Genomic DNA, 26,493 nt, shown 5'->3' with positions numbered 1-26,493 from the left:
ATGGTACAAACACCTACAGATCTCAAATCAAACACCTTCTGCAATCCAAAAAACTAAATGGCCTAGCAGTGTCTGTAATCTGTACTGTCAACAGAGGATTCTCCCTCTTCAGTGAGCACAAAAGTCTGTTAACGTCAGCTATGCAAGCATCCCAGTGAACCTAAAATGCTCAGCTGAATCCACAGGAAAAGGAAATGTCACACAGCAAATGAAGCACTGCACTACACATCAGAAAGACAGGAGCTGTACACAACCATGAGCAAAAAGCATCTGGAAAGAAAGCTAAAGTGTGCTCCAAATGGTGGGCAAAGACTAAGCAAACTGAAATTAGCTTTGTTTAAAGCAAGAGATGCAGCTGAAATATGGGCCTGAGCTAGTAATGACCATACCTAGAGAAAATTTCCTTCAATATAATCAGAAAGTAAGAGGATGATTTGAACTCTTAACAATTCAAGTCTACATATAAATACCCTCAAAAATAAAAGGGAGAAGAGAGAGGGGTCAAAGAGGTGTTTCACTACCTACAGGCAGGAATCATGGATGCTTTTTGGCTTGGAAGGAAAGTAATCCAGTGACAGAGACACATAGATCATAGAATAGTTAGGGTTGGAAAGGACCTCAAGATCATCTAGTTCCAACCCCCCTGCCATGGACAGGGACACCTCACACTAAACCATCCCACACAAGGCTTCATCCAACCTGGCCTTGAACACCGCCAGGGATGGAGCACACACAACCTCCCTGGGCAACCCATTCCAGTGTCTCACCACCCTAACAGATGATTGTGAAGATAAAGAAGGAGTAAGAGCTTGAGGAAATATTCAAGTATGTTTAAATATTGTCAATACAGAATTTGAGAACGGAAGAGAAGCTAAGTTGTAAAAGTAAGTTTCTATAGACTCAGAGCCAACTCAGCCCACAAAGAACTAGATTTTGGCTACTTTCAATTCCCAAATTCATTCAGAAATACCACCTGAGAAAAAGAAAAGAGGATCAAGAAGAGGCTAGCAGCATGACAGAAGTTATAAATACTGACAGACTGTAAACCATAAACAAGAGTGAATATAGCCAGGAATGAATAGCAAACAGGAAATTGACAACAGAGAGCACAAAATGGCAGAAATGTTTGATGAAAACAAGATCATATACACAATGATTTAAGCATTGATTTCTAACCAACAGGCATCAATGGAGATCCCTCCTAATTCTGTTTGCGATGGATGGTTTAATTCCTGATAAGAGGGCCATATGCTGGGAAAAGCTTGTCTTAATTGATGGTTCTGCAACATATATCTATCAGTCTCAGACAGTAATTACACCCCCTAGAAAAACACCTTTTTTACTGAGGAGGGCCTGAAATGTGGAACCATTACACATGTCCTAAGACGCCCACAACAGAAGGTGCAATTAAAAAATGAAACTCATTAAAAATGCTGGCAGTAACCTAAACAAGTTCAGGACAATGATCAAGAAAGATCAGTGAACATCAGACAGTGTGTCTTGAAAAACAGCTAATGTCTGCAGACCGCCCATGCTGTGCTTCTGCCTCTCTTTTGCATTTCTGAAGTCTCTAAAGGTCAGCAGAACTCCTACAGCAATAACACTGGCTGGTAAGAAACTGGTCCAAAGAAGCTAAAGTTTAGAAGTGGCACTGCAATAATGCAATACCAGAGAAGTTATACATCTGTAACAGTAAATCATGCACTGAACATGTTCTGTGATACAACTTAAACATGCACAGCTCTACTGAATTATACCCAATATTCTACAATACAAAGCTGGATGCTACTTCTCCACAAATGCTCTCCCACAACTCAGTAAAAGCTCTGATCCTCACCTGCAATGGCTGTACATCTATTTGATACAGATTAAGATTTTACTTTACTCAAAGAGGTGTGTGCATTGGTTGGTTTTCCCTCTTCCTTTTCGTCCCCCCTTTCTTTTTTCCCTTTTAACAACAGTCAAAAATTATTGCACAGTACTGAGAAAAACCACTCTAGGCAAAGACTAAGCTGGGAACATTTCAGCCCCCAAGATGAGTTTCTCAAAATAATGAGCATCTGATTACAGTACTGGAACCTTAACTGGTATACTTTTGACCAAGTGTCTTTCCTACAATAGATATTTGTGTTTACGACATCTAATTTCATTATGGTAGAAGTTTACCCAAATTTTTCATTAACATTTGCCCTATTACTTTGAACATTATGTATGTCAAACTTCTGATACAGAAAACTAAGTGTATCCTGTCTTTCATCATTATTTTTCATGAAAAAACTGCCTTAATTGTAATTTTCTCCAGTCATGTACATTACCAAGTTCAATGCAATTTTTAAAATAATTATCAGTAAAACTAGTTTTATCTTCTTACTACTACCCAGATCACATACTGTCTGAACCAATTCATTATATATATTCATATTTGTAGGTTTAATTTTCTTGGAAGTCGCCTTAGAAGCTTCCTTACAGCTTACAAAAAAATCAAAAGCATGAAGAATTTTAGGAGTGATTTTAAAAAGTCTTGTAATTTTTTAACATACTTCATCTCTAGTACTATTTATTCCCCAAATATTTTGAAGTTCTTACCCCACTAGTCCCTTTAATCAACTAATGCTCTTTATAGGTGTCTATGAACTTCTTTTGGTTAATTCTGTATATTCTTGATTGGCTGCCTTTTTGATTTTCCAAATACAATGCACTGGTTTAGTTTAACTTAAAACCATTTATTTCTGCAGCTGTCCAACCATTTCTTGAGCTTCATATTCCCATCTGTAGTAATACAAGGTATAATATTTATGTCTCAAATTCCTCTGGAAAGAGTTCTCTAACTATGTAGGGGGTTTTGTCTTTATAGTAACTTTAATAATCACATTTCTTCATTCCTCAAAATCTGTTGTTGGTTCTTGGTTATACTGTTCCTCAAACAACTTACCTCCAATAGCACTAGTTCCAGGCTCTTCTATAGTAAGCAGATACAGATCATTTGAGCAAAGGGTTTCATAGGCACAGAAAACTGACAGGATCAGTACTACCAGAGCTAGCAACCTTCTGAGATGCCAGTAACTTACTTGTAGTAAATCAGAAAAAGTTCTGAAAAGAATTCCCTAAGATCTGCGATTTTATTTTTTGTTATTGGTCTTAATTTTATTTCAAAGCAACTCAAGAATGGACAATGACAAATCTTCTCAAACTGTTCTTCAAAGGAAACAAGATATACCTGTAAAGTATAAAAAAGAGTAGTAAGAATACCTGTCAAAAAGCTTGATGGCTTACTCACAGGCTCCTTAATTCCAGTGCAAGCAACAGAAGAATACCCTCACTTCTGGGGCACGGTTGAGAAAGACTGGCTGAGATCTTTTCACAGGTCCTTTGTTAATCTAAGTGGGGGTTTACTATTCTCCCAAGATTTCTAGGATGTTCTCCTTTCCACCTGAAGTGAGACACTGTATGAGGGCTCCAGAATAGGTATTTAAATGAAGATTTGGGAATATAAAATACAGTGAAAACCTGTATGAACAATGGTCATATCTAGATTTACAGACTGGAGTTACAAAGAGCAGCAAATGTGTTGAGCTGTGGCTTTAGTTAGGGAGGTCTGACAGAAAAAGTGGGATAATGGGAGCCAACTCAACTAATAAAACTGAGGAAATACGCTCTATTTTTTTAAAATCATGCACTGGAAAACACAAGGGTCAGATGAACCTCACAACCAAGCTTTCCACCAGCTCCCTATGCCTGCAGCTGGAGTGCGTGCAGTAACTCCGAGAGGCTATGCTATCCACTGTAACACAGTGTTAAAGGCTGTACTAAAACATTAATCACTGGCTCTATTTTTCAGATGGCAAAGTGTCCCTGAAATAAACAATTTTGAAACTACCCCTTAAAGAATCTTTCATTGTATCTGAGTAATACAACAGCTCTTGGATACTGACAACTCTCCATGGCCACTACAACTCTGCATTAGTACTATGAGACTCTAATCAAGAATTTTATCTGCACATCTTCTTTGTGCATCACGAGTTTTCATAGCATAGCATGGCCTTTTGTTACTTTTATTTGTATTCCATCTCTGGCACACACTTGAAATCTGAAATAATTAAGAACCAGTACCACAGAACTGTAGCAAAGACATAGGGAATGTATGTTTTTGGTTAGTGCATTGATGGAGTGAACTGAAGACCAAGGTACATAGGAAAATCTCAGCTCTGTGAAAGTGGAGAGTGACAGAAGTCATACCATAAAATCTCAAGTCAGCATGAAGCATTTTGCCCATTTAAAAAAACAAAACAAACAAAAAAACCACAAAACCTCTTTTGGTGAAATTTCTCTGCCTGTATGCCATTACCACAAAACTTCAAAATAGTTTAATCAGAAATTTTGGTAAGAGGCTTTATTATCTAGATTATTCCAAAATAAAATGTCCAGATTTTGATACCAGTCCTCTCACATTCTTATGGGAAATCTGCATCTTGAAACTGCTAGCCTCATTTGAGGAAATGAGGCAAATGGAGCAATCTAGTAAAAATCATTTGGCTATAACAAGTAAATTTAATCAAATAGTTAGAGAGAAAGGCATTGAAGTTAATTTCTGAAGTCATAAACAGATGGGAAATGTGTAGTGTAGAGACTGGTTGTGCACTTTTAACACAATATCCTTTTTTTCAGTCTGGATTGTGGTTTGATCAAGTCTAAGTGACATGACAAAAACGATTTCAATTTATTCTGAAACTATATTCAACTACAGAATGCACAGGATAGCGAGTATGCTACTCTTTTCCAACCTGAGATTTGAGGCAGAGCAATATCAGGAACAAAAATAGCCAGACACCCACCTCCTTCTCCCCCTTAAAAGTCATGGGGATAGGACTGGGGGTTCACTTGCAAAATGGAAGTTCCACTGGGGATGCAAAACAACCTCGAAATTTAAATAATCTACATCTTTTCTGTTTTAGATTTAACTACAGCAAAACCGCTACTGCTCATTTCTCCTGCAGATCAAGGAAACAACACACCACAGTGTGGGGACAAAATATTTCAAGCAATTTTTCATACACTGACAAGTACTAAATTAGGGAACCTTGTAAGTACAATACAGTAGTCATCCCCTTCTATTGATCACATATAATTTACATCTTATAAAGATGTGAATTCTTGCATTCTCACTCCACAAGGAAAATCTCAATGATTTATTCATTTCAAATAAAAAATAGAAGGTAGATGAGAAGAATTACTTCACAGGCTGTAGCTTTCTCAGGGCACTAGTGCTAGGCTCTTCTTTCGCACTGCCCGAAGGGCCTTTGTGTGCAAGTCCCTCTAATTAACAAGGTGAATCATGCAGCAGTTCCCTAATTAGTGAACATGACAAGCCAATGGAAACAAGCAGACAGACCTGGCGTACAGATATGGTCAACAAAAGGCACACCATTAAAAAAAATAATGTATCTTTCGCATAAATAAAATACAAAAAGAGAACTAGCATAATACCTAATTTCCCTTTTCATATTTTATGCTTATTCCTCATTTATTGCAGATATAAATAACGACACAATAAATCAAGGTTTCCAACTGCAAGTCGGACCACCTCTCCAAAATCAAAGAGTAGCTATCCCTACGTGAGTAAGCATCTGCTTAAGGGGCATTATTTGTTTTCTCTCATCTTCTGCTTTAAAGAACTGCAGTTACATTAAGCTTAGCACTTTCAGAACCCCGTAATTAATCCTATTCAGAATTTTTTTCTCAAAATAGTTCTTCACCAGAAGATAAAATGAGTACAATAGCACTTTTATTATTGCATTATAAAAATGCCTACATTCCCAATATGTAATAATTTCTAACTTTTGTAAAAGAATAAATAATAAAAGTGAATAATCAAAGAATCAGATTTGCATTAAAAAGGAAATAAGATGATCTAAAATGTACCTCCTTACTTTCATCTTTTCAAGTAAAATATTTTAAATCTTCCACTCTTCCTTCTGTTTCTCCCCAAAATACTCTCTGCATCTCCAAAACACATGGGGGTTTAATTCATTTTCCATTTATGGCAAATTGAACCTTTGATTTAGATCTTAACAATTCTTCAACTTATTCCAAGTCTAAAATGCATATAACTAAAAGCAGAACATAATTCTTCACAGAAAAATTCCACAATATTCTTAGCTCTCTATTCCTTGGTACATTAAGTGAGGAAGGCTACAGACTCTCTCTCCCCTCATTACAGGTTCCTCTTCCTCACAATCTTGAAAAGAAATATTTCTGACTTTCTTCTTCTAATTGGGTAAAATTTCCTTACATTCTAGAATTAATGCTCGAAATACTGATGTCTAAAAAAAGCCTTAACTTTTTTCACCAGTCCAGTTTTAAAAACATGGGAGGGATTAAAATATTGGCCCCTAAGTAATAAAGGGTTCTACAAGCCTTTAAAGGTTCTTTTGGGTGGGGTATAAATTCGAAGAATATATAATGAGGTTCTATTATAGAACTGATTAACCGTTTCAAAACTGCTTTAAATTCAGTGGGAATATCCACAATAAATAGCATCAGAGATCATGAGCAGAAAGCAAAAATCACTACAAGCTATTTGCTATGTTTTCTTCCCTTAGCATTTGAGCCTCCCCTATCTTCTCTTAGATCCCACTCAACATAACTGTTCTTCGGACAGTGCAGAAGAGTTTTAAACACAGGCTGAGAAGTATCCTCTTTTAACATCAAGGCACAACGGATAATCTGCTAACAACTGAACTATGATCTGCCATATGCACAGAGGAAGTATTCAGCAAATAACCTGTCACAAATGCTTACTGTTTCGGTAACCAACTCACCAAAGGCCTTTACCTTTATAAAATACACTACAAACTCTGGCACACAATTTATTATCAAAGACAACTGTAATTAAATGCAAAACTACTGCACAGAGAAAACAGATTCAGTGCATTAAAAAGCTTTACATTCTTCTTTGCATCTTAAATAACAAAATCAAACCAGGGAGATTGGAAATACATGCTAAATATGCAAAATAAAAAGTCAGTGCAAAAAAAAACCATGAAATTTTGAGTAGATTTTCAATTAAATTGTATACATAAACACAATTATATATATGTAATTACAAAAATATTCTGCATTTAAGGAAAAATGTTAAATGCAGCTGATAAGAGATCATCATTGTCCACAAGAGATGCTTTGATATGAGATTGTACTAGACAGACAAATTCTGTTTGCTTTGAACACTGCTACTGATGTCAATAGAGTTATCCCAGAGTTACAATGGTATAACAGAGAAGAAATCAATTTCCAGTATTTTAAGTATGAGGAACTCATTTTAAAAAATGACAGGAGTAAAAACACACAACGAGGCAAACAGGGCAAAAATAAAAATCCCCAAGACAGAACAGTCAGATCGTTCTCCCATTTGCCACACAGTCTACCATATGTCCTCAGCATTCCCTACCTTGACATTTCCTTCTCCATCAGATTTAGCGGGTTTGTTTCTCAAATTTCAGTACTTAACCAGAAATAATGTCTCCATATACATAGTTGGGCAGATGAGAGTCATTTACTCAGGAATTATTTTTAATGCCTCAGTTAAAATTACATGAAGAAATAAGAAATGTACATTTATGATTTTTTCTTTCATATAGCTCAGCAGATCACAGAAATCATCACATATTGCAATGTTCACAGAAGCATCAGTTGACAAACCTAAGAAATACAGGCATTTTAGATAACATAACATACAAGATATTTAAATATGTGTTATAATCGCACTATATCCAGAATATCAAAGAAGCCACAGAGTAGACTGCTGTCACATACTACTGAAACCCAGCACTTTCTATTGAGCACCACAACTGCACGCAACACACACATAAGTTTAGCTCAATAATGAAGTGTATTTTATCTCAGTGTAAATTACTGAGATTAAACCTTGAGAAAACTGGAATTAACAACTGGTTTCTGATAAGCATACCAGTCTCCCCTGACCTCAAGTTACTTTTCCCCCCCCTGAGAAGATACATCTCTAGTATAATCTAGAGCCTTGTTTGACTTCTGCATCCTAAAATAAGGTATAAGTTTTCAATCCAAGACTAAATTAGAGAAATTTTAGGGTTAGCTACTGTAGCTGCATGTTCTTTAGGTATTTTCCATGCAAGGTGGAGGTCTGTATCATTCTACCTAAGTAAAATATTTAAGAAATGTAAACAATCTGTATTCTTAGAAGGGGGAAAAATCATCCTGTATTTATGTATTCTCACACACCCCAGTAAACACTGGATTCCCTCTTCATATTGCTTAAGAAGGAGAAACTGGCAAGCTGCTAATGACAGACCATGATTAAATCAGAGAACAATTTTGTTGCATATTGAATTTATTCTGCCCTAAAATAGGAAGCAAAAAGTGCTTTACTTAATTAAACAGCAGCATATACACTGAAGTAATAATGTATATTGAATAACTTTCTCAATTATTACCTGTCATAGTAAGAGACAGCAGATATCCCTATGTATTCTGCAGGTACCCTATACTGGGGAGCCCATCTCACTTCTCCAGAGCTGACAGAGATCTGTTAGAGCCACAAAGTGCTGGGATGCCTTAAGGCTATAGGCACCTTATGAAAACAAACTTTTCAAAAATTTAAACATAGACTTTGAAAATTATCCTATTTCTCATTAAATTGTTCCCCTTTCTCCTGTCTTCCTGCACAAAATTAACACCTAATTTTTTCATGCTTCTAATTTCCCATTTGGTATTATGTGACACCTTCCTAAAGCTTACTTGACTTGCTTGACATGTTTGCCAGGTATGAGCACTTTTGCCAGGTTAGATTTATTATTTTATTTATTTTTTTTTACTATTCATACTTTAGGGAAAATTTATAGATTTTCATACACCTTAACATGTGAATATGGCTTTTGGCCATTCAGGGTGAAAATCACTTTAAAAACCTGATAGTATGTTAAAAAAACAAGATTAAGAGAAACCTTCAGAAATCTACATGGTGTTATTTCTTTTTAAATAATATAAATGCCTTTATGAATATAAATTTACTAGTTGCAAAGGGAAAGGACACAGAAGAGTAAGGAAGCCTACTCTGTATTTCAGATGGCTTATTTAGGTTTTCCTATGGCTGTGCAGAGTCAATAAATCCATGAACTGTAATTGTACCATACTGGTTTTCAATTCCCTTCCCTTCTACCCTACATGGAGTGAGGTATCAGTTTTAAGGAAGCTGTTAATACCTGAGTGTACAGACACCTGTCAGCACAAACATATAATGTAATTTCCCATTCCAGAAAATCCTATTCTCATCTTTCTGACCATTTCTATGGGAAACTAGAAGTTAACCACAAATTCAGCAATAACTTTCAACTCCAAATGAAAATAAAATCCTTACAAATAATTACACAATTGCCTAATAAGGTTAAAAATACAGTGATACTTTTCAAGTGTACCTTTTAGAAATAGCTGTATACTACCTTTAGTAATACATACTTGAGGGAAAAACAACCATCCTGTTTACACTGAATGACAAGAATACATTTCATTTATTTTTAAAGATACTATTACTAAAATGAAACTTTTTCAGAGTAGGTTGAGCAGTATGTTACATCTAAGCTGATGTGACTATTGGGAGACTCACAGGCTGTCACAAAGGTATTTTTAATGCCAAGACTAAACTTAAGAATAGGAAATAGATGCTAACACACCTTTCATGACCTCTACACATTATTGACTAGCCAACAGGCTTGTATTTTAGGAGAAGAGTACGCAGACAACTGAGCTACATACAGAAATGTTCAGTATTTACTACATCAAAACTGACACTTTTTACTCTGCAGTTGCGTATTTTATATATTCCTTATGACTTTACCACAGTAAACTACCTGAAAATTACAACAAAGCTACTATTCCCATTACTCCACAATAAATGCATACATATGTAAATACATAACCATAAATCCTCACATCCCAGCACAAACTGAAGATGCTAATGAGCCTTGTACAAAAATTATGTGAGTTTTACAAAGCATATTTACAGAATCAGATTATTTCTTTGTATCTGATTTTATAATCAGCTAAATAAAATATTCTTGAAGAGATCTGTGAAAATTAATGTCTTGTGCATAAGCTACTTGGAGATACACAGAAACACTGCATGCACACATTTTAACTCTCTCAAAAATATGCTGGCAAGGAAGTTTAAAATTACTCTTTAAAATTTTACTACTACAGCTCCAACTTCAGTGTTAACTCTGCTCCCATGAACTCTTTCATCTTCCACTAACAGGCTAGAAACAGACCGCAGATTTTATGAAACACAGTGTGTTCTACAAACTATATACATTTGAAACAAGGTCCTGCCATTGTAAAATGACAAGAACATGCAAATACCCTTCCAGACTACAGCCGGGAAGTAGATGTGGGGACCATGGGTAGAGTTTTGTATGTGGGGCTTGCACAAAGAGGAGACTGAAGATTTGTCAGCAGGAGGTATGCAGCTGATTGCTGATGGCCAGCTGCCTGCTGCCGGTGCAATGTGCAGCACCCAGACTGAGTGGGCAGAGGAACAGAAGATTTAGTAGGTGCGTCTCGATCGCCTTAGGTTATCTCATGTGACGGGAGCGCCTGGAGGAACTGGGGGCAGATGAAAGCTGGCAGCTGTGTGCTGCCTCAGGCGCTCCAGGGCTGCCAAACAGGGCTTACAAACATGTTAGCTCAGCGGCAGAATTAAAGCCCTCATTCGAGTTTATTTTGGGGTAAGAAACCAGTGTGCATACTGAGGATGGGGGAAAACTTGCCCTGCAGGCTGAAGCCTAAGTACACCTTGACCTCTCCTTGCAAGCTTATATAGAGTAGAGCAGGCTTGACTAAGGGACAAAACAGCTAAATAATAATTTAGATTGTTGTCCAAGTAAACTCCTCAGTTTCTGACAAGCTGACACAGCTGACATTTGCTGCCCTCTACTTATTAAATAGGCAATCATATTCTGAAGTCTAAAGCACTACTCTTTTGCCAGATCAGCAGGGAAGTAAATCTGTCACAGTGTTCAGATAAAACAGTTATGTGATTTTTCTACATTTACGGCTTGCTCCAAATGAAAATATCTTTTCTCCCACACACACTTTTCCCTTTCCTTCATTTCCTTTCCTCTTTTCTGGCTGTGACGTCGCAGACTAAGTAAAAGATTGTTTCCACCTAAGGAAGACCAATGATGTTCAGACAGCATACCACTGAGGCAGAAGAGGAACTGGGAATTCAGTCTTGACATCTTCCTTGCGCAAATTGATCTGATATATATATACATATATATAGACACATAAAAAAGGTGGGTTTTTTTAAAAAAAGGAAGTACCATTGCATGCATTCCTCACTGTCCCTCCTGGAACCTCTGGATACAATCGTCAGTACTCAGGAGAAGCAAAGCCAAACCATCCTTATCACAAATCTCACACCGCAAAGGTGGAAGAAAACAGTTCCCTTTCTCTTCACTGAGCTCTGTTGTCTGGGCACCCAAAAGCAATGAGAAAAAGGGGGCCGCCACTCTCCACTTGTTTAGCAGTACTACAAAATTCGACAGCAGTATCTTTGGTTAGTCATGGAAGGAAAACTGCAAGCGACCTGAAGGGCTGCAAATTCTCCTGTTACTTTCCTGCAGTTGAAGTCAGACACCACTTTCATGGAACTCATTTTACAACAGAAAGTTGCTGCTGGAGTGTTTTGGTGAGATTCAGAAAAGCAAAGTCACCTTCAGCTAAAGAGATTCTTTACAAAGAGCTTATGCCATTCTAAACCCAAGTTCTGGAAATTCATATTGTAGTAGTCCTGCTGCTTTATAATGAGAGACAACAACCTTTTATTAGGCAGGACTCCATTGTGCGTATACACTCTGGAAGTCAGTGTAAACCACAAGGATGGATTTATCCTCCTCTAACCCCTTGTCAGCTTTTTTAAAAAATGAAATCCATTAAGTAGAGCAGAATTTGTAACAGATACTTTTTTTGATATATTAAAAAAACAAGGCAAGTGTATTTCATAACAGAGCTAAACTCTAATTTGAAAATGAGTCTTGAATCTTCCTCACTAGTTTTATTTGAGTATTAAGAGTACATAGTTACTTAAAATTTTGTTGGCGAAAGTAACAAAACAAAAACAACAACAACAACAACAAAAAACTGAAAGGAAAAGCCTACTTATACAAGTCTATGCAACTTTTACTTGTTTAATGTTCCCAAATTCTCAGAGTCACATGGGAACCTTTTGGTAGCAAGGTAAAACAATCACTATATTTCACTTACATACATTGCTGCTAATGTCTCAAATAGCAGACTGCATCAGTACAAATACAGTGGTCATACAAAATCTAAAAGAAATCACACTGTTGCTGTGTTAATTCAAAGGCTGCTATCTTTCGAATACCTCTTCTATACTGAGACATCACCTATACAACAAACAATGCCCGACTAGGCAGCCTGCCTTCTTGTTCCTATCTCCTGTCCCATTTTGTTTCACATTAGCTCCTGTTCTCAAAGATATGCAGCCTCACTCGTCTGTGCTTATAAACAACCCACATATAACGACTCACAATTCTGACATGGTTCTTTGTGAGGTAGCACAACATATCAACATGATACTGACTGTCCTCCTCACACAGTACATTCAAATTTGTGTGTTACTCTAGCGAGGGAGTAAACGAAGTTCTAAGACTTTGTTTTCTAGACAGCAAGTATAAATAAATATTAAAAGAGTGTTCTTTGTATTTTAAAGATGTATGAAGTATAAAAATAGTTTGCTACCGAAGAAGGGCTGTGTATTTAGCTCATATATTAGTAAAACAGCATTTGCTTTTAGAATGCTAAAAATAACAGTTTTAATCAGTCACAAAAAATAAGCATTCACATTAACTAAGCAAGAGCTAGGCAGCATATATACACTAAAATCTTGCATCACTGTGGAACTCCACCAACTTGATTTTGTAGAAGGAAATTACTATTGTTTGAGAAGACTGGATTTAATTTAGATTTTTACTAGACTAACCAGGTAATCTTGGGTCAAGCTTGGGTTAGAGACAAGGCCAAACCCAAAATCTAGCTCTAGATTCAACTTTAATTAATACACATTTCACCCAAAGCAGAAATAAACCTGTTTGACTCAGCTGGAAAATATTCTGGCCATTCCTTTGATCCCATAGCATTTTTCCATCAGTTACCCAGTTTTCTGACTCCCTCTACTGCAAGGGTAATGCCACACTTCAGCCAAACAACCGCCATAACTTCTGCTCATAGCACACAAAACCAGGTTGGATGTGTTCGATTTTTTCCGCTTAATAGTAAGACTACTACTGCCTGAAGTTCTTCAGGATTTGCAGAATTCATGACAGGGTAGCACCTTATCCTTGGAAACACAGGAAATATTTTGTCAAAACCCACTGTCTTTAAACTAATTTGAAACTCCAAAGAGCTACACACCAAGATTCAGATGTAATAAGTTTATTAGTGATTATAGGTCTTCTTGTTTCTTCAGCAGCAGTATTTGTATATGCAAATGTAATACTAGTCCTCTCCTGTCCTTCCCAGAAGTTCATAAACAACTTCAGTTGTTCAGAATTTGTGACTTATCAACTTATCGTAATGTATCTCTACATCTAAAGTAAAATCTACTCAAAAGGAAAAAAATCCAGTTAAGATAAAACAGTAAACTTGATAATGCAGCAGGATTTTCATGAAAGTATTTTGACTGATAACAGACAGGACCACTTCTCTCAAAATGCAAGTTTAATACTAACATATGAAGTTACTGCAACAACTTTACGACTTCAGGAAAATCTTGTACTCTAAAGCCAAATCCATGGCAGTGTTGAATGGGCTTAGACAGTACCAGAACAGCCTAAACACTTATCTGAAACATTTTTCTGGGTACAAACAACAGACCTGCAGTAAAGGGAGACTGAACACAAAGTAACTCTGTTATCTAACCTTCTACATGTATTGACAAAAATGCCTGCATTCCTTCTGCATCACAGTTACAGCTTTGGTAACCTGATGCAGAAAATTATCTACGGAATAACTCAGTTCTGAGGAATCATTATTGCCTAGATGCTGCACTATGATTACTCCAGGTATCATATTCCTAGCTTTTCCTTCTTTCCACCTACTGACCCTCAGATGGGTTACAGAGCTAACTGAAAATTTAATTTAAACTCATTTCTGTCAAAGTGCTCCATTTCTCAGTGGAATGTTTTATAAGAAACACTTTTAAGAGAAGATTGTTGCTTTTGAATCAATATTTTTATGTCAGGCTTGATAAAATAGAAAACTCCTTCAGACTTCTCATCACAAGAGATACTGCATTACTAGTACAATCTTTAAGGACTTTGGTTTTGAAAAAAGGGTAATAAACGAACTTCAAGAAAACAAAATACTTTTCATTTTCAGTAACACCTTATGAAAACAGTGTAACTGCAGTAAACTGTAAGTATTTTAAAAGAAACCACTCCTACTGAGTTGATACATAAGTATTAATGTGGTGGCAAGAAATTATTTGAAGTAAAATTGTTTTCATCATCTATTAAATATATGATGCTGGAGTTACAGTAATTTTGCCAACTTGCTTTTTTTTATGTGGTATTCACAATTTCGAAGGCAGTGTTAGAGCCACAGAAGAAATACATCATACATCGTACATATTCCATTCTTATTTTTAATCAGAGAAGGTTCGTATGGCTTCCTATAGACCTCTATATGCTCACAGTCCAGATGTTTTTGTGCATCTAACTCAGAAAAGGATACAGTTCAAAATCTGAAACACAGCTGAGTGAGGCTCTTGTTACAGAAGACACTGCAGACCCAGGGGAATGACAGCACCCAAGCACAGTGGTTACCATAATACTGCAGTGGATACTACCCCTTCTGGAAGTATGGAAAATACCTGACCCTGGCGAGGACTCCCAGAGCTCCCAGTCAGTGTAACAGTCAGAACAGCAACCCACCTAAATAAATTTCACCGTTAAAGGACCTGATCCAATGCTAAGATGGGATATCTGTGCTGACAAAGGCATATAAAGGACTGTCTTGTGTCTTCTCTTCAGATCACTAGGGCTATTGTTATGAATATCAAGTGGTCTGAGATTTTGCCTGCATGGTTAACAAGTACATCTGAGAATAGATTCAACTGAGTGTTATCTAAACTGATCTAGGTTCTGGATACATGCCCAGACATTTATGGTGTCTGGTTTAAGTTTTTATTATTATGCAATGTTGTTGGTTGGTGATGACACAAAGATGTTAACCAAGTTAATCTTTAAAGATCAAACTCAACTACCTGACTTTTAAATTAAAAGATTTTTAGCCAACAGACACTGAATATGTAGAACAATATCCATGATGGAAAGCATGGTTAGGATACTGCCTTCCCTGCCTTTCTCTTAAATTATTTTAATTATTAATTACTAGGTGTTGACTCCATTATTCCAAATCTTGATCTATTCCTCCTATCTGTTATATGGCCTTATGACCTGTTTAATGACCCTTTTACTGGAAATTAGAGAAGTGTTAATTTCTTTAACTTATATTTGTGACTTTTCATACTTCCAGACTACATAAATCAGTACATTTTCTACAGTTAGAATCTGAAAGATCATGCAACCTGAGGTAAGCACTACTCACAAATTATATTTCTTACATTAAATTGTACCGAGATTCAAACATTTCCAAATTTGTGTCACAAAACAATGCAACAACTAACAGCTGAAGAGCAACATTTTTTCCTAGAAACAATCTCAATGGAAAATATTTTTCACTAGTTTATTACACAGATTTACCATTAAAACTATCATATAATGTTCACTGACAAAAAGTTGCACCAATTTAGAAGTGTGAAAGTAAACAGAGAGTTTTAAGCAATATAAATGCCCACAGGCACATTCTCCTACTGCTTTCACTCAAGTCCATTTGAAACAGGTTAATGGTAAAACAAAATAAGTCAAACTGAAATAAGAGTGGGTTTGCACTGACTGAACTAAAACAGTGCTAGTCTGTGTGTGAATGAAACCTCACTGTTATGTCTAGTCTCCATAATAAGACCATATGTAGACAGACTTTCTGTTTGTTTTGGTAAGCATTTAAACACAATTTAAATTGGATTTAAGCCAGTTTGGTTTGAACAATACGTAGAATGGCTGAAGACTGGCTAATAAATGAAGTAAAATGAAGTTACAGAACAAAACATAAAATAACTTTCACCTTACTAAATTAATTTTTAAATATGTTCAAAGGAGACAGTAATCCCCCTTTACATTTTCTTGATGACACCAATAAGCAAGAAGGGCACTTCTTAAGGGTGTAAGTTCAGTGAAAGAATCCAAACTTTTTTTTTTTTAATTAGGAAATAAAACAGAGTGTTATGGAATGGAAGATCCCAAAATATCCATAAAGGAGATGTTTTGGAACAAAGCTAGGCTTTATTTCCTCTTTATCCTATTATGCTTGTATTGGTTCCTTTATTTTGCATTCCAAGGCAATGCTTTCTAGAGTTTTTTCAATGTTTCCACAAGTGGGGTTTTTTTTTTCTTAAATATGTAAAAGACTTTCTTAAATACTTTATATTATTTCTTCTGATATTTCATTTTCTCGCTCTGACTTTTGTCTTCATTAAGTATCCTGGACTATATTCTCTTTTTCAGACTTGCTATATTTGTTTTAGATGGTCATCCATTTCTACCTGGCACAGAATCAGTTTTGAAAATGACAGTTCCAGGGTGTTTTAATTTTTTTAATTGTTTTTTTTTTTTTTTAATTTTAATTTTGGGCGTGGCAGTACAATTTGAGACATCCCCCCACCCCTTTGCAAAAGTTAATGCAAAAGAATAAGTTTTGTTAAATATATGGGAATATTTCAGGTGAAAGTCTCTAAACCAGCTGAAGAAAGAGCTTTAGAACACTAATTACTAAAAACAGAGATATGCTTATATTTCTTACGGTTTCAAACAGGTAGAATGAAATGCAACTTCAGAGAGAGGCATGGTGCCAGCAAATTATACACTTTCATTAGAAGAGGGGGAAAAAAGGCAGGGTTACTATACAAAAGAATGGGGTGCAGCACTCACACAGAAAACCTAGTATTCATTCTGCATTTACTCAAACATGTTATCATATCCAGGAACACCGCTACTTTAAAATTACATACCAGTTTGATGTAAGCATTTTTAATTAGGTTACCACCAAAATATTTGCTACCTCTTCACTAACAATACCACTATTGCCATTACTCAGAACACACTTCATACACTTTCACTCTTATCAGCACAGCGTCGCTCCCTCTAGTGGGTAAGAAAGAGAGCTTACACAGACAACCCGAATTTTCACACAAGAGAGAAGCACTCCTGCAGCTACACCAAAAGCAACTATACTTACTGGAGTGCAAAACTTCCATCACAGCTACAAAGAGAACCACTCCAACTACTAGAAAAATGTGGGTTTAGTAACCGTGCTGTTTAATTTAGCTTCCTCAAGTTTCCAATGGCCAAAAAAGAGTTACCATGAATGCAAATATTGTGGTAGCAAGAAGAGCATTAATTTCTAGCTTGCTTTCACTTCCAAGCAGCGTGGTAGTTTTAGTTCTCAGCTCAACAGCAAGTTTTACCTGCCAACAAGTATTTCACAAACCTGATTCTTCCTTTGCATACACTGGCTAGATACGAAACTCAAGTACTATTAAAATCATACGTTTTTTCCTGCCAAATAACTTATTTCATTTGAATACTTGTTTGACAAACCCAGCTCTGGAAACACTAAGGCACAGTCTGATATTTACAAGAACGCAAATCTTACTACATACTCGTATAATAAAAAGGAAAAAAAAAAAAAAAAGACATCTCAAAATATACTTGAAATTTTTTTGACTGTTATATGCTTATATATATAAGATCTGTATAGCTAACGGAACTGTAGAATACTGCCAACAGGGAAACAAGACAGGAAGAACAGGTAAATACAAAACCCTTGTTATATGCATTTTTCTATATATATTACTTTCTAATGTACGATTATTACGTCCTAGTGCACATATCCAAAGAAGTTGGCTAAAAAAATCCCAGCATCAGTTTGCTGCAAATAATGTTACAAAATTTTTAAAATAGGAATGACTATCAACTGATAGATATTTTACTCTAATTGATTTAAGTTTAACCCGACCCTAAACTGTGAGATGCCTTAAGCAAGAGACAGCCACTTTTACCTACAGCAAATTAAGGTACTCAGTAGTTCACAAATTGTTACTCTTTGAATAACATATCAAAACTTCATCTGAAATTATTTGGTAATTTTTAGATTGTTGTAATTTAGACTAAGTAAACAGTTCACTGAATCACACCACAGAGAAAATGTCTGGCAATTACATTAATTGAAAGACTATTAACAGAACAAAATTGTTAAGTAGCACATTTTTGAGAAAGTGACATTTTACAAAAAGACAAAGGCATACATTTTTCCACCAAAATCTAGTGCTGCTGTCATCAACAACCCAACAAAAGCTACAGCTACCTAAAATGGAAATGAAAATGTAATGTATGGAAATATTCTCTTATAAAATCTCCTTAGGCTTCACATGTATTAATGTATTAGTTTGCAAACATTAAGATCAAAGGCAAAGCAACAAATACATCCTAAAAAGTTTTTAGTCAGATTTTTATTAACGATATACAAGTAGCAAGGCATAAAAAATTAATATGTTCAAGCCTTGAAATGTCAAGTGTAATGATCTCTAGCTCTGCTTACCTCCTTTGCTTTTTGTTTCAGTCTGGCTTGCTCTGGGTCTTCTTGCCTTGAGCGACTCTACATGTTTAAAAAAATGGGGAAAAAAGGTTAACAGATGGTTTAAGAACCCCTCATCTGTTGCAGTAAGTTAAAAAATAACAAAGAAAGGGGAACAGGATACAAGGTGTCAAAGATGGGATGCTTAAATTCACAGAAGTGCAATTTTAAACCTGTAGGCCTTACCCAAAAGACTGTTAAATATTCAGTTGCAAGTAAGATCTACCCTTCGTTTAAATTAAAGAAAAACAAAACAACAAAATAAACAACAAAAAAACCCAAACAAACAAACAACAACAACAAAAAAAAAACCACCACCAAAAAACCAACATGTTTTTGTCAATGTTAGTTTCCATACAGGTTAGATTTCAACTATCTAACACAAACAAATTCAAGACCAGAAGTAACACCCTTTCCATTACCTGAACTTTTTAATTTAAACTCTTTACAGTTACTTATTTTAAAATTATCTACTGTTTTCAACTAAGCTTTATTTATTTTATTTTATTTTTTACTGTTGGTGGAGAATGTGGAGAGAACAGTTGTAAAGTCACCCTCCCAAACAGTAGATCCTCATAATACAGCTGTTATTAGCTGTATGAGCTTACTTTGAGAACAGCGTACAAATACGCTTAAGTTAAACTCATTCATGCACTACTAATGTTATAATGTTATAATTTTTAAAACTGGAGAAATACTGCCAAATGGCAACTTTAATATTTTCATTCAAAACCAAGAACAATAGCTGTAAAATACCATTAAGAATAACTGCTTAATTACAATAACAATACGTAAGCGTACATTTCTTGGGATACAAACTGGTTTAAAATTACATGTTAAAACTATTAACTTCTTATTTATGCTCACTAGGCATACTCAAATTGATGGAATTCAAAACTTGAGACACAGATAATATATACATTATACTTTTCAATGGCATGATTTGTCAGGGTTCAGAAAAGGTTGCATGAAAAGCTGTAAGAAGCTGCAATAAAATCTGTGACATCCATGGAAAACTGTTGTTCCTGATACCTTAAAGATGTAATTGTTTTATTTTGGCACTTCTTTGACATTTAAAGTGATATCATTTACATAACTCCTAAAGGAATACGAATCTCTATGCCCTTTCCTATCTACCTTTCTCTGCCTCTTCTCTGCTGAAGAAAAACCTAAAACCTGACAGAATTTTAGCTTGCAAACTTAGATTTCTTTTTTCCCCATTGTTTAAATTTTTCATAATATATTCTGCTCAGAAGTTAAAAAATCCATGAAGAAAACTAATGGGAGACAGGTTTTAAGGGTAAGAGGACATACAGTATTGTTGATATATCTGGAGAGAACTTTGGCTATGATCTGGACACAGGGCACCAATGACACTGAATTTTCTATCCTCTTTTCATGTTTGTTTGGGTTTTTCTTAAAGTAGGATTATTTTTCAGCTAATATACCATCCACATAAAACACAACAATGATAAACATGGGCAAATTAAACAATAATGAGATTTTTAGATATGCTTTACTCTTCCACTATGCACATTAGCTTCATCTTCCACCACCATATACAAGTGATTTTGTGCCTGTTGGCATAAAAGGCAGTTTGGCAGGATGGAGTAAAGTAATGACAAATTAAAATCAGTAGGTAGATTAGACTCTCAAGGCTGTAGTTGTGCAAACCAAGAAAGGAACTTGAACTTAACGCAGACTGAGATTCCTTCTAACTGCTGCGGCCAGACAATAACAAAAATGCAGACAATTTGATCATAACAGGTGGGTTGGAATTAGATGATCTTTAAAGTCTTTTCCAACCCAGACCACACTGATTCCATGATTCTATGATCTAGTTAACATTTAAAGAACAAAAAGGCATTTCATTAAATATGTAGATCTGCCAGATCTCTATTCAGTACAGCAATTACTAAGAACGTGATTATGTTTATACCTTTTAGGTTAAAACCCAAACAAACAAAAAACCCCAATCAATGATTTCCTTATCCAGGAGATAGACTTAGGTGAGTACTTATGAAATGAGCTGAATTAGGTCCTTGCTCTGTCGTTTTGTGAAGACAGTTAATTGTTGTGTGCCTCAGTTTCTCCAGCATGATGTATGGAAAATCGTATTTAGCTCTTTCATGGGTTTTGATGATAAATTTATAAATGTGCAATGAAATTCTATTGCCTTCTGAGTCTCAGTGAAAGCAGTACAAACTAAAAAGTGTTGTTATACTACTGTATGAAGCTGAATCATTTGCCAAATGCAAAGTACAAGTTAAAAGCACTTTAGCTTAAGGAGAAAGCAGGGTGTCCTGGGAGAATCAAACTAAGACTTCTAATATTGTTACCAACTTTTGACAAGAAAGTTGTAGAAAGTAGTTGTAGTTGTACAAGATAGAATCCTGGAAAACATACCAGATCTGCACTGTGTTTGGGGACACTGCAAGAAAAATTAAAGCAACAGATGTGAAGAAACTCTACAATTTCCTGGACTCTGTAAGTGAAGGAACAACTCTGAAAGTGCTACAGCTTGTAACACATTTAAAAGTTGGGCTTTCACAGAATCACAGAATCCCAAGGGTTGGAAGGGACCTAAAAAGATCATCTAGTCCAACCCCCCTGCAAGAGCAGGGTACCCCCCACCCCATTCCAGAAACTGACCAAATAAAAGTAGTTCTGCAATTCACAGCACTCTGAAAGAGCAGAACCCAAAAGCAGAACCCAAAAGCAGACAAAAAACCATACGATCTACTCTGTGTAACCTCCAGCTCATTCACAGTAAATAAATAATCAAAATCACCGCAGAGGTGAAAACAGGTCCTCAGCTTCTGACTGATATTAAGTACATGGAATTTTTCAGTAAGGAAGATTTAAAATACCAGATGATGTTTAGATATACAAACCCAGATTGAAGGTGAAGGTGGAACTACTTTAACATTCAGAATAATGCAATGAGTTTCTAGTTCTTGCTTGAACCCACACCAAGTAGCCTTTCCAAGAAGCTTTGTTTCAAAAAATAGAATCCCAACTTTACACTGGATAAGTTATTACTGGTATAACTAAGTAAAAAAATTAAGGAATTTAACTGTCATTTTCTGTTTCTTTTTGTGTTCAGACACACTTTAATAGTTTGTTTGGTTTTTTTTTTAACAGATTGTTACGACTAAAATACCTTCCTGCTGAGTACCATGCCAGTTTGCAAAGCAGTAAGGTTCAGAAATAAAATCATCAGCATATGGAGGCTAAAATGTGTAAAGTATAAACAAAGACTACTTTACTAATTCTTTTTGATCTTAAGCAAATTATAAAAGGCTTCTTCAAAGCCAGTGCAACACAGATTAAAGCAAATATAAGCAAACAAAAATGTCAAGCTTAACAGAGGTGCTTAGATAAGCTTTAAAAATGTCACTAGCTTCTCTTTACACTCCATTTCACATATAAGCATCTTTTCCTTTCTCTGAAGAGTCTGAATAATTTTGCTACTTCGCAGCTCTTGTAGTGCTTGTTTCTGTGCCACCATTTTCACTCATCAATTATGTTAACATTTTATACTTCCGCCAAGCTACTGACTAATCATTCTATTCTTTCAAAATTTCAGTTTACATTTTTTCTTCAATATTTTCTTGTATTTTTGGTTTTTTTTTTCCTGTTTTCTCCTTTCCCTCTAACATCCAAATCTTAACATGCTGAAATAACACCTTTTTTTTTGAAACATATTTTTCCAAAATATTTTAATACACCAATGCTTCCTTTCTCTAAAGCTTTGGAAACACCCACCAATCAACCCTCCGACTCAAACGTTAAAGGACTTTATTACAACTCCTTTCCTTTCCGCTCTCTAATCTTCATGTCTAGATCTCTAAATAAAGCTGAGTTTGTGTAATATATTTTCATGTTGCTGAACAAACAACTTTAGAAGCAAGGTAGCTTCCCATCATTATTTTAGAAAAACCTAGACCTGATCATAACCATATAATAGACTTTTAAATACATCAAATGCCATCTCCTACTAAGAACTTACTCACCAAACCAGGTTTGTTAACGTTACTCCCAAACACAAGCCATTTTCATTAGACCAGCCAGCCTGATATTTTAATTGTTAAGAATGAAAATGCTTTATGTTAAAGAACTTGTTATCTTATTTATCTGAAAACTGCATAGATCACATTAGGCCTATGAAAATATTAGACTTTCAAAGTATGAAAAGCAGTGTATGTTAAATGTGCATATTCAAAACACATTACAAATACAGTGGCTCATTTACATTTTACCAAACTTCATAATGTTCCAAGCCTCAGCTTCTCCCCTTGCTTGTTTTAAGGAAGAATACCACAAAGACATCTAATGACACCTGTAACAGTGTAATTTTTAGAAGGGGGTTTTGTATTTCATAAAATTTTCTTAAATTAGAAAGTATTTTTTAAATAACGGTATCTATTATTCACATACTACTTAAACATATGCAGCAATTATTTTTAAAATTGGAGGGTATTTTGTGTATCTATGCAGATGTGCAGACTAACAGCCCTTCTGATGTATTTAACTGTGACCATTATCCAGTATTTGTTGTAATTTGTAACGTCAAAGATGCTTTGTTACAAATGTTGTTACATTTTTTGTCCCACTAACAAAAAATGTTTCCTATCAGATTTATGATTTCAAAATCTCAGCTTGTTAACCCTGTGTCACAAAACATCTCACAAGATCTCTCCTAAATACATGTCTCCTGCACTTAGCAACATCTGATCCCAGTTAAGGCACTTACAACTCTACTCCCCCTTCCCACTACATACACTGGGAGTCTTTAATGCTTCAAATTCATCTTTTTTCATTAAATAAAGTTAAGAGTCACAACTGCAGGTGCTGTACTATTGAGAGTCACTGCTGTGCCAACAGTTTCAATTTTAAACCTATTTTTCCCCATTGATGACATTAGAACTTCACCCACGGCTGTACCAGCTTATAACTTTCACTTTTAATTAAAGAAATTAAATTGGCAACATGAAACACTTTGCTTTCACATTAGCTTTGTTAATAAAAAGTGAAAGTTAAAAGCAGCATAGCTGAGGGTAAAACCCTATTCAGAGCTACGACCACAGTGAGGTGGAATGCAGGAATGGAGGTCTAAAAAAATGATTTATTTTAAAATCATTAAAATTGCAGTAACAAATTTCTAAAAATTCAGAAAATTATCTCGACACAGTAATTCCCTCTTTGCTCTCTTCACATCAGAATTGAGTTATAAGTTTCCATTCAGAGAGTACTTCTCACAGAAAACTGCATTACATCCACTGTACTCTCAGAAGAGAGGAAAAGGATTTAATTGGCATGATGACTGAACTCATCCATGGCTCAAAGAGGCAGCCCCTTCAAGTAAGGAATTTGCATTGCCCAAGTTCAATGATCTCTCTCCAATAAAAAAGCTTTTCAGCCTATGGTACTATAAAGATCATTATCACCCATAAACATTAATTAACTTTGCAAACAACACTAAACAACTTTCATTTACTTATGTAATTATTCTTTTTACAGAATAGAAATATGACTCTCGTAGGAGTTAAGACAAGACCCTAAAACTTGACAGGCTTGTGTTACTAATACAAAACACTCAAAATAATAGACTAATGGAATATATATATATTGGAAATGAGTTTTCAAAATTAATCTGATAATAATTATATATTTAGCCTATCTGAGTGGATGAATTAAACACATTAATTCTACCATGATTCGCTTTATTTATTATATAGATTATATCAGAGAAAACAAATTTTTCTGAAAACATGGGCAAGCCCAACCTGCACCTCTTTGCTGTATTAAGTACTACCCTCTCAAAAAATTAATTCAGAAATAAAAGCAACCAACCAAAAAAAAAAAAAATTAAGTACTATCTGCTATTCCTCCTGCTGCTGGAAATCTTTCAATTATTAGCCCAGAACCAGAATCTCATTCAGTTTGACACACACAGCCTGCATTTTCCAGGTTTTGCAAATAGCTATGAAAGCAGCAAGGAACATATCTTTTACTATATGAAGACTGATGCTTTTGGGTTTTTCTTTTTTAAGAAAGTCCACACAGCATTCACCATGTCAAACGTAAACTCCTCAAGTGATTTTAGTCTGGCTTTTGACTTTTCTGCAGTCTTAAGACTTTCCTTAACTCTTCTTGCAATTTCCTCTATGCCACCAAAGACACATTCAAAAGATCTCTGCTTCTGCACACACGTGGAAACAACAGCTAGTGGGTTCTTATCAGGAAAACAAATGAGGGAGAAGAGCTGATTATCTCCTTTAAAGAAACTGCACCCAATGTATGTGATCATATTCAAAACAGCCCTTCCCTGGGACATTTTTATTTTACCCACTTATTCACTTATCAGGAAGATAATCCAAAAGTAACGTAAATTGTGTGTTGCATTGCTACTATAGCATAGTATGATTTTCCCTTTCCTATCAAGTGTGCCTTCCCCCAAAATACCTCGCTGAAATGCAAACATGAGTCATTCTTCTCTGAATTGTGGTATGAAGTTTCTATTTCTCTACTACTTACGAGGGATGGCAAGTAAAATTTTGTAATATTCTCTCATTCAACAAGCCAAATAATACTGTTATTTTGCTTTAAAAATAAGTGTGAAGCTAGAAGAGTATCTTTAACTTGGACAGTGACTTTTGGCAAAAATTGGCAAAAATTTTAAATCCCTTTTGGAACCTAACCTTGAATTTATTTCCAATCCAATTTTATCTCTTTCTCTCAAAAACATTTTCTGAAGCAAAATCAACTCCATCTGGGTGTTTACAAATTCTGCAATCACATCCTACTATAACAACTGAAATTATGGTTGCAGATCAGTCAGAACACTAGTGTAAAATTTTCTTTTCTCCTCCTAAAGAAACCAACCCACTACCCAAAACAACAACAAAACCTGCAAACCCAATATTTTCTTACCCCTTGCTGAATTACAATGCAAAATTACCAAATTGGTTTCAAGGCTTCCCAAAGACTCATGCTGACTCCCATTTCATTTCAATCTAGTCCTCGTTTTTTCATCATCTTTTCAGTTGATTATTTTGTTAAGTTTGATTATTTAATACCATCCACTCCAATAGCCAAAACATTTCTTTGTCTTACTCTTTGTCAAAAACCTGGACTTTGGCTGTTAACAAAGCTCCAAAGTGTAAATAATGAAAACAGAATTTTCACAGAACAGACAACAGATGAGATACCACTAGCAGGCAATTTTGAAACTCCTCCTAAAATTACTCTGCTGAGTAACTTTAGAAGTATGTTGCAAAATAACACACCAAAACATACACAACATAAAAAAATCTGTTCATCTGAAAGGCACATTAAGAAGCTGCAGTCGTAAGTGAAAAAAAACAACCTGATTTTTAGATATAAGCATCTGTAGAAAAAAAAAAAAATCAGAAACAGAAACTTCATTTTAAAATCCAAAGTTTTCTAACCTTTAAACACACAACACTGTCAAGGTGATAAAGATGCCATGACTGGGGAAAAGACTTCTTTGCATAGTGGGTATTTCAGTCTCCAGAGACAGTTTAACTATTACCCTTTTTGCAGACACAAATATCAACTACCAGTCCACACACATGAAATGGTTACTGATCTTTATCACAATTATCAGGACAGCTGGGGCAGATTTTAACTGTGTCCAGGTAATACCTGTGTAATTACAGTTACTGC

At 35.3% G+C, this 26,493-nt stretch overlaps 1 protein-coding gene across 1 annotated transcript in view; it reads right to left on the bottom strand.

Annotated features, from left to right (window-relative positions):
• The window catches only part of LOC136004778 (transcription initiation factor TFIID subunit 4-like), a 147,664-nt gene that overhangs the window by 55,967 nt on the left and 65,204 nt on the right, over positions 1-26,493 (bottom strand). Inside the window, exon 13 of the mRNA XM_065661619.1 lies at positions 18,766-18,822. Within this exon, the coding sequence (XP_065517691.1) occupies positions 18,766-18,822 (57 nt within the window). The remainder of the gene's footprint in view (positions 1-18,765; positions 18,823-26,493) is intronic.

The sequence above is a fragment of the Lathamus discolor genome, chromosome Z (genome assembly GCF_037157495.1).
Source record: "Lathamus discolor isolate bLatDis1 chromosome Z, bLatDis1.hap1, whole genome shotgun sequence".
Taxonomy (NCBI): Eukaryota; Metazoa; Chordata; class Aves; order Psittaciformes; family Psittacidae; genus Lathamus; species Lathamus discolor.
This window is presented reverse-complemented; position numbering and strand designations above follow the sequence as displayed.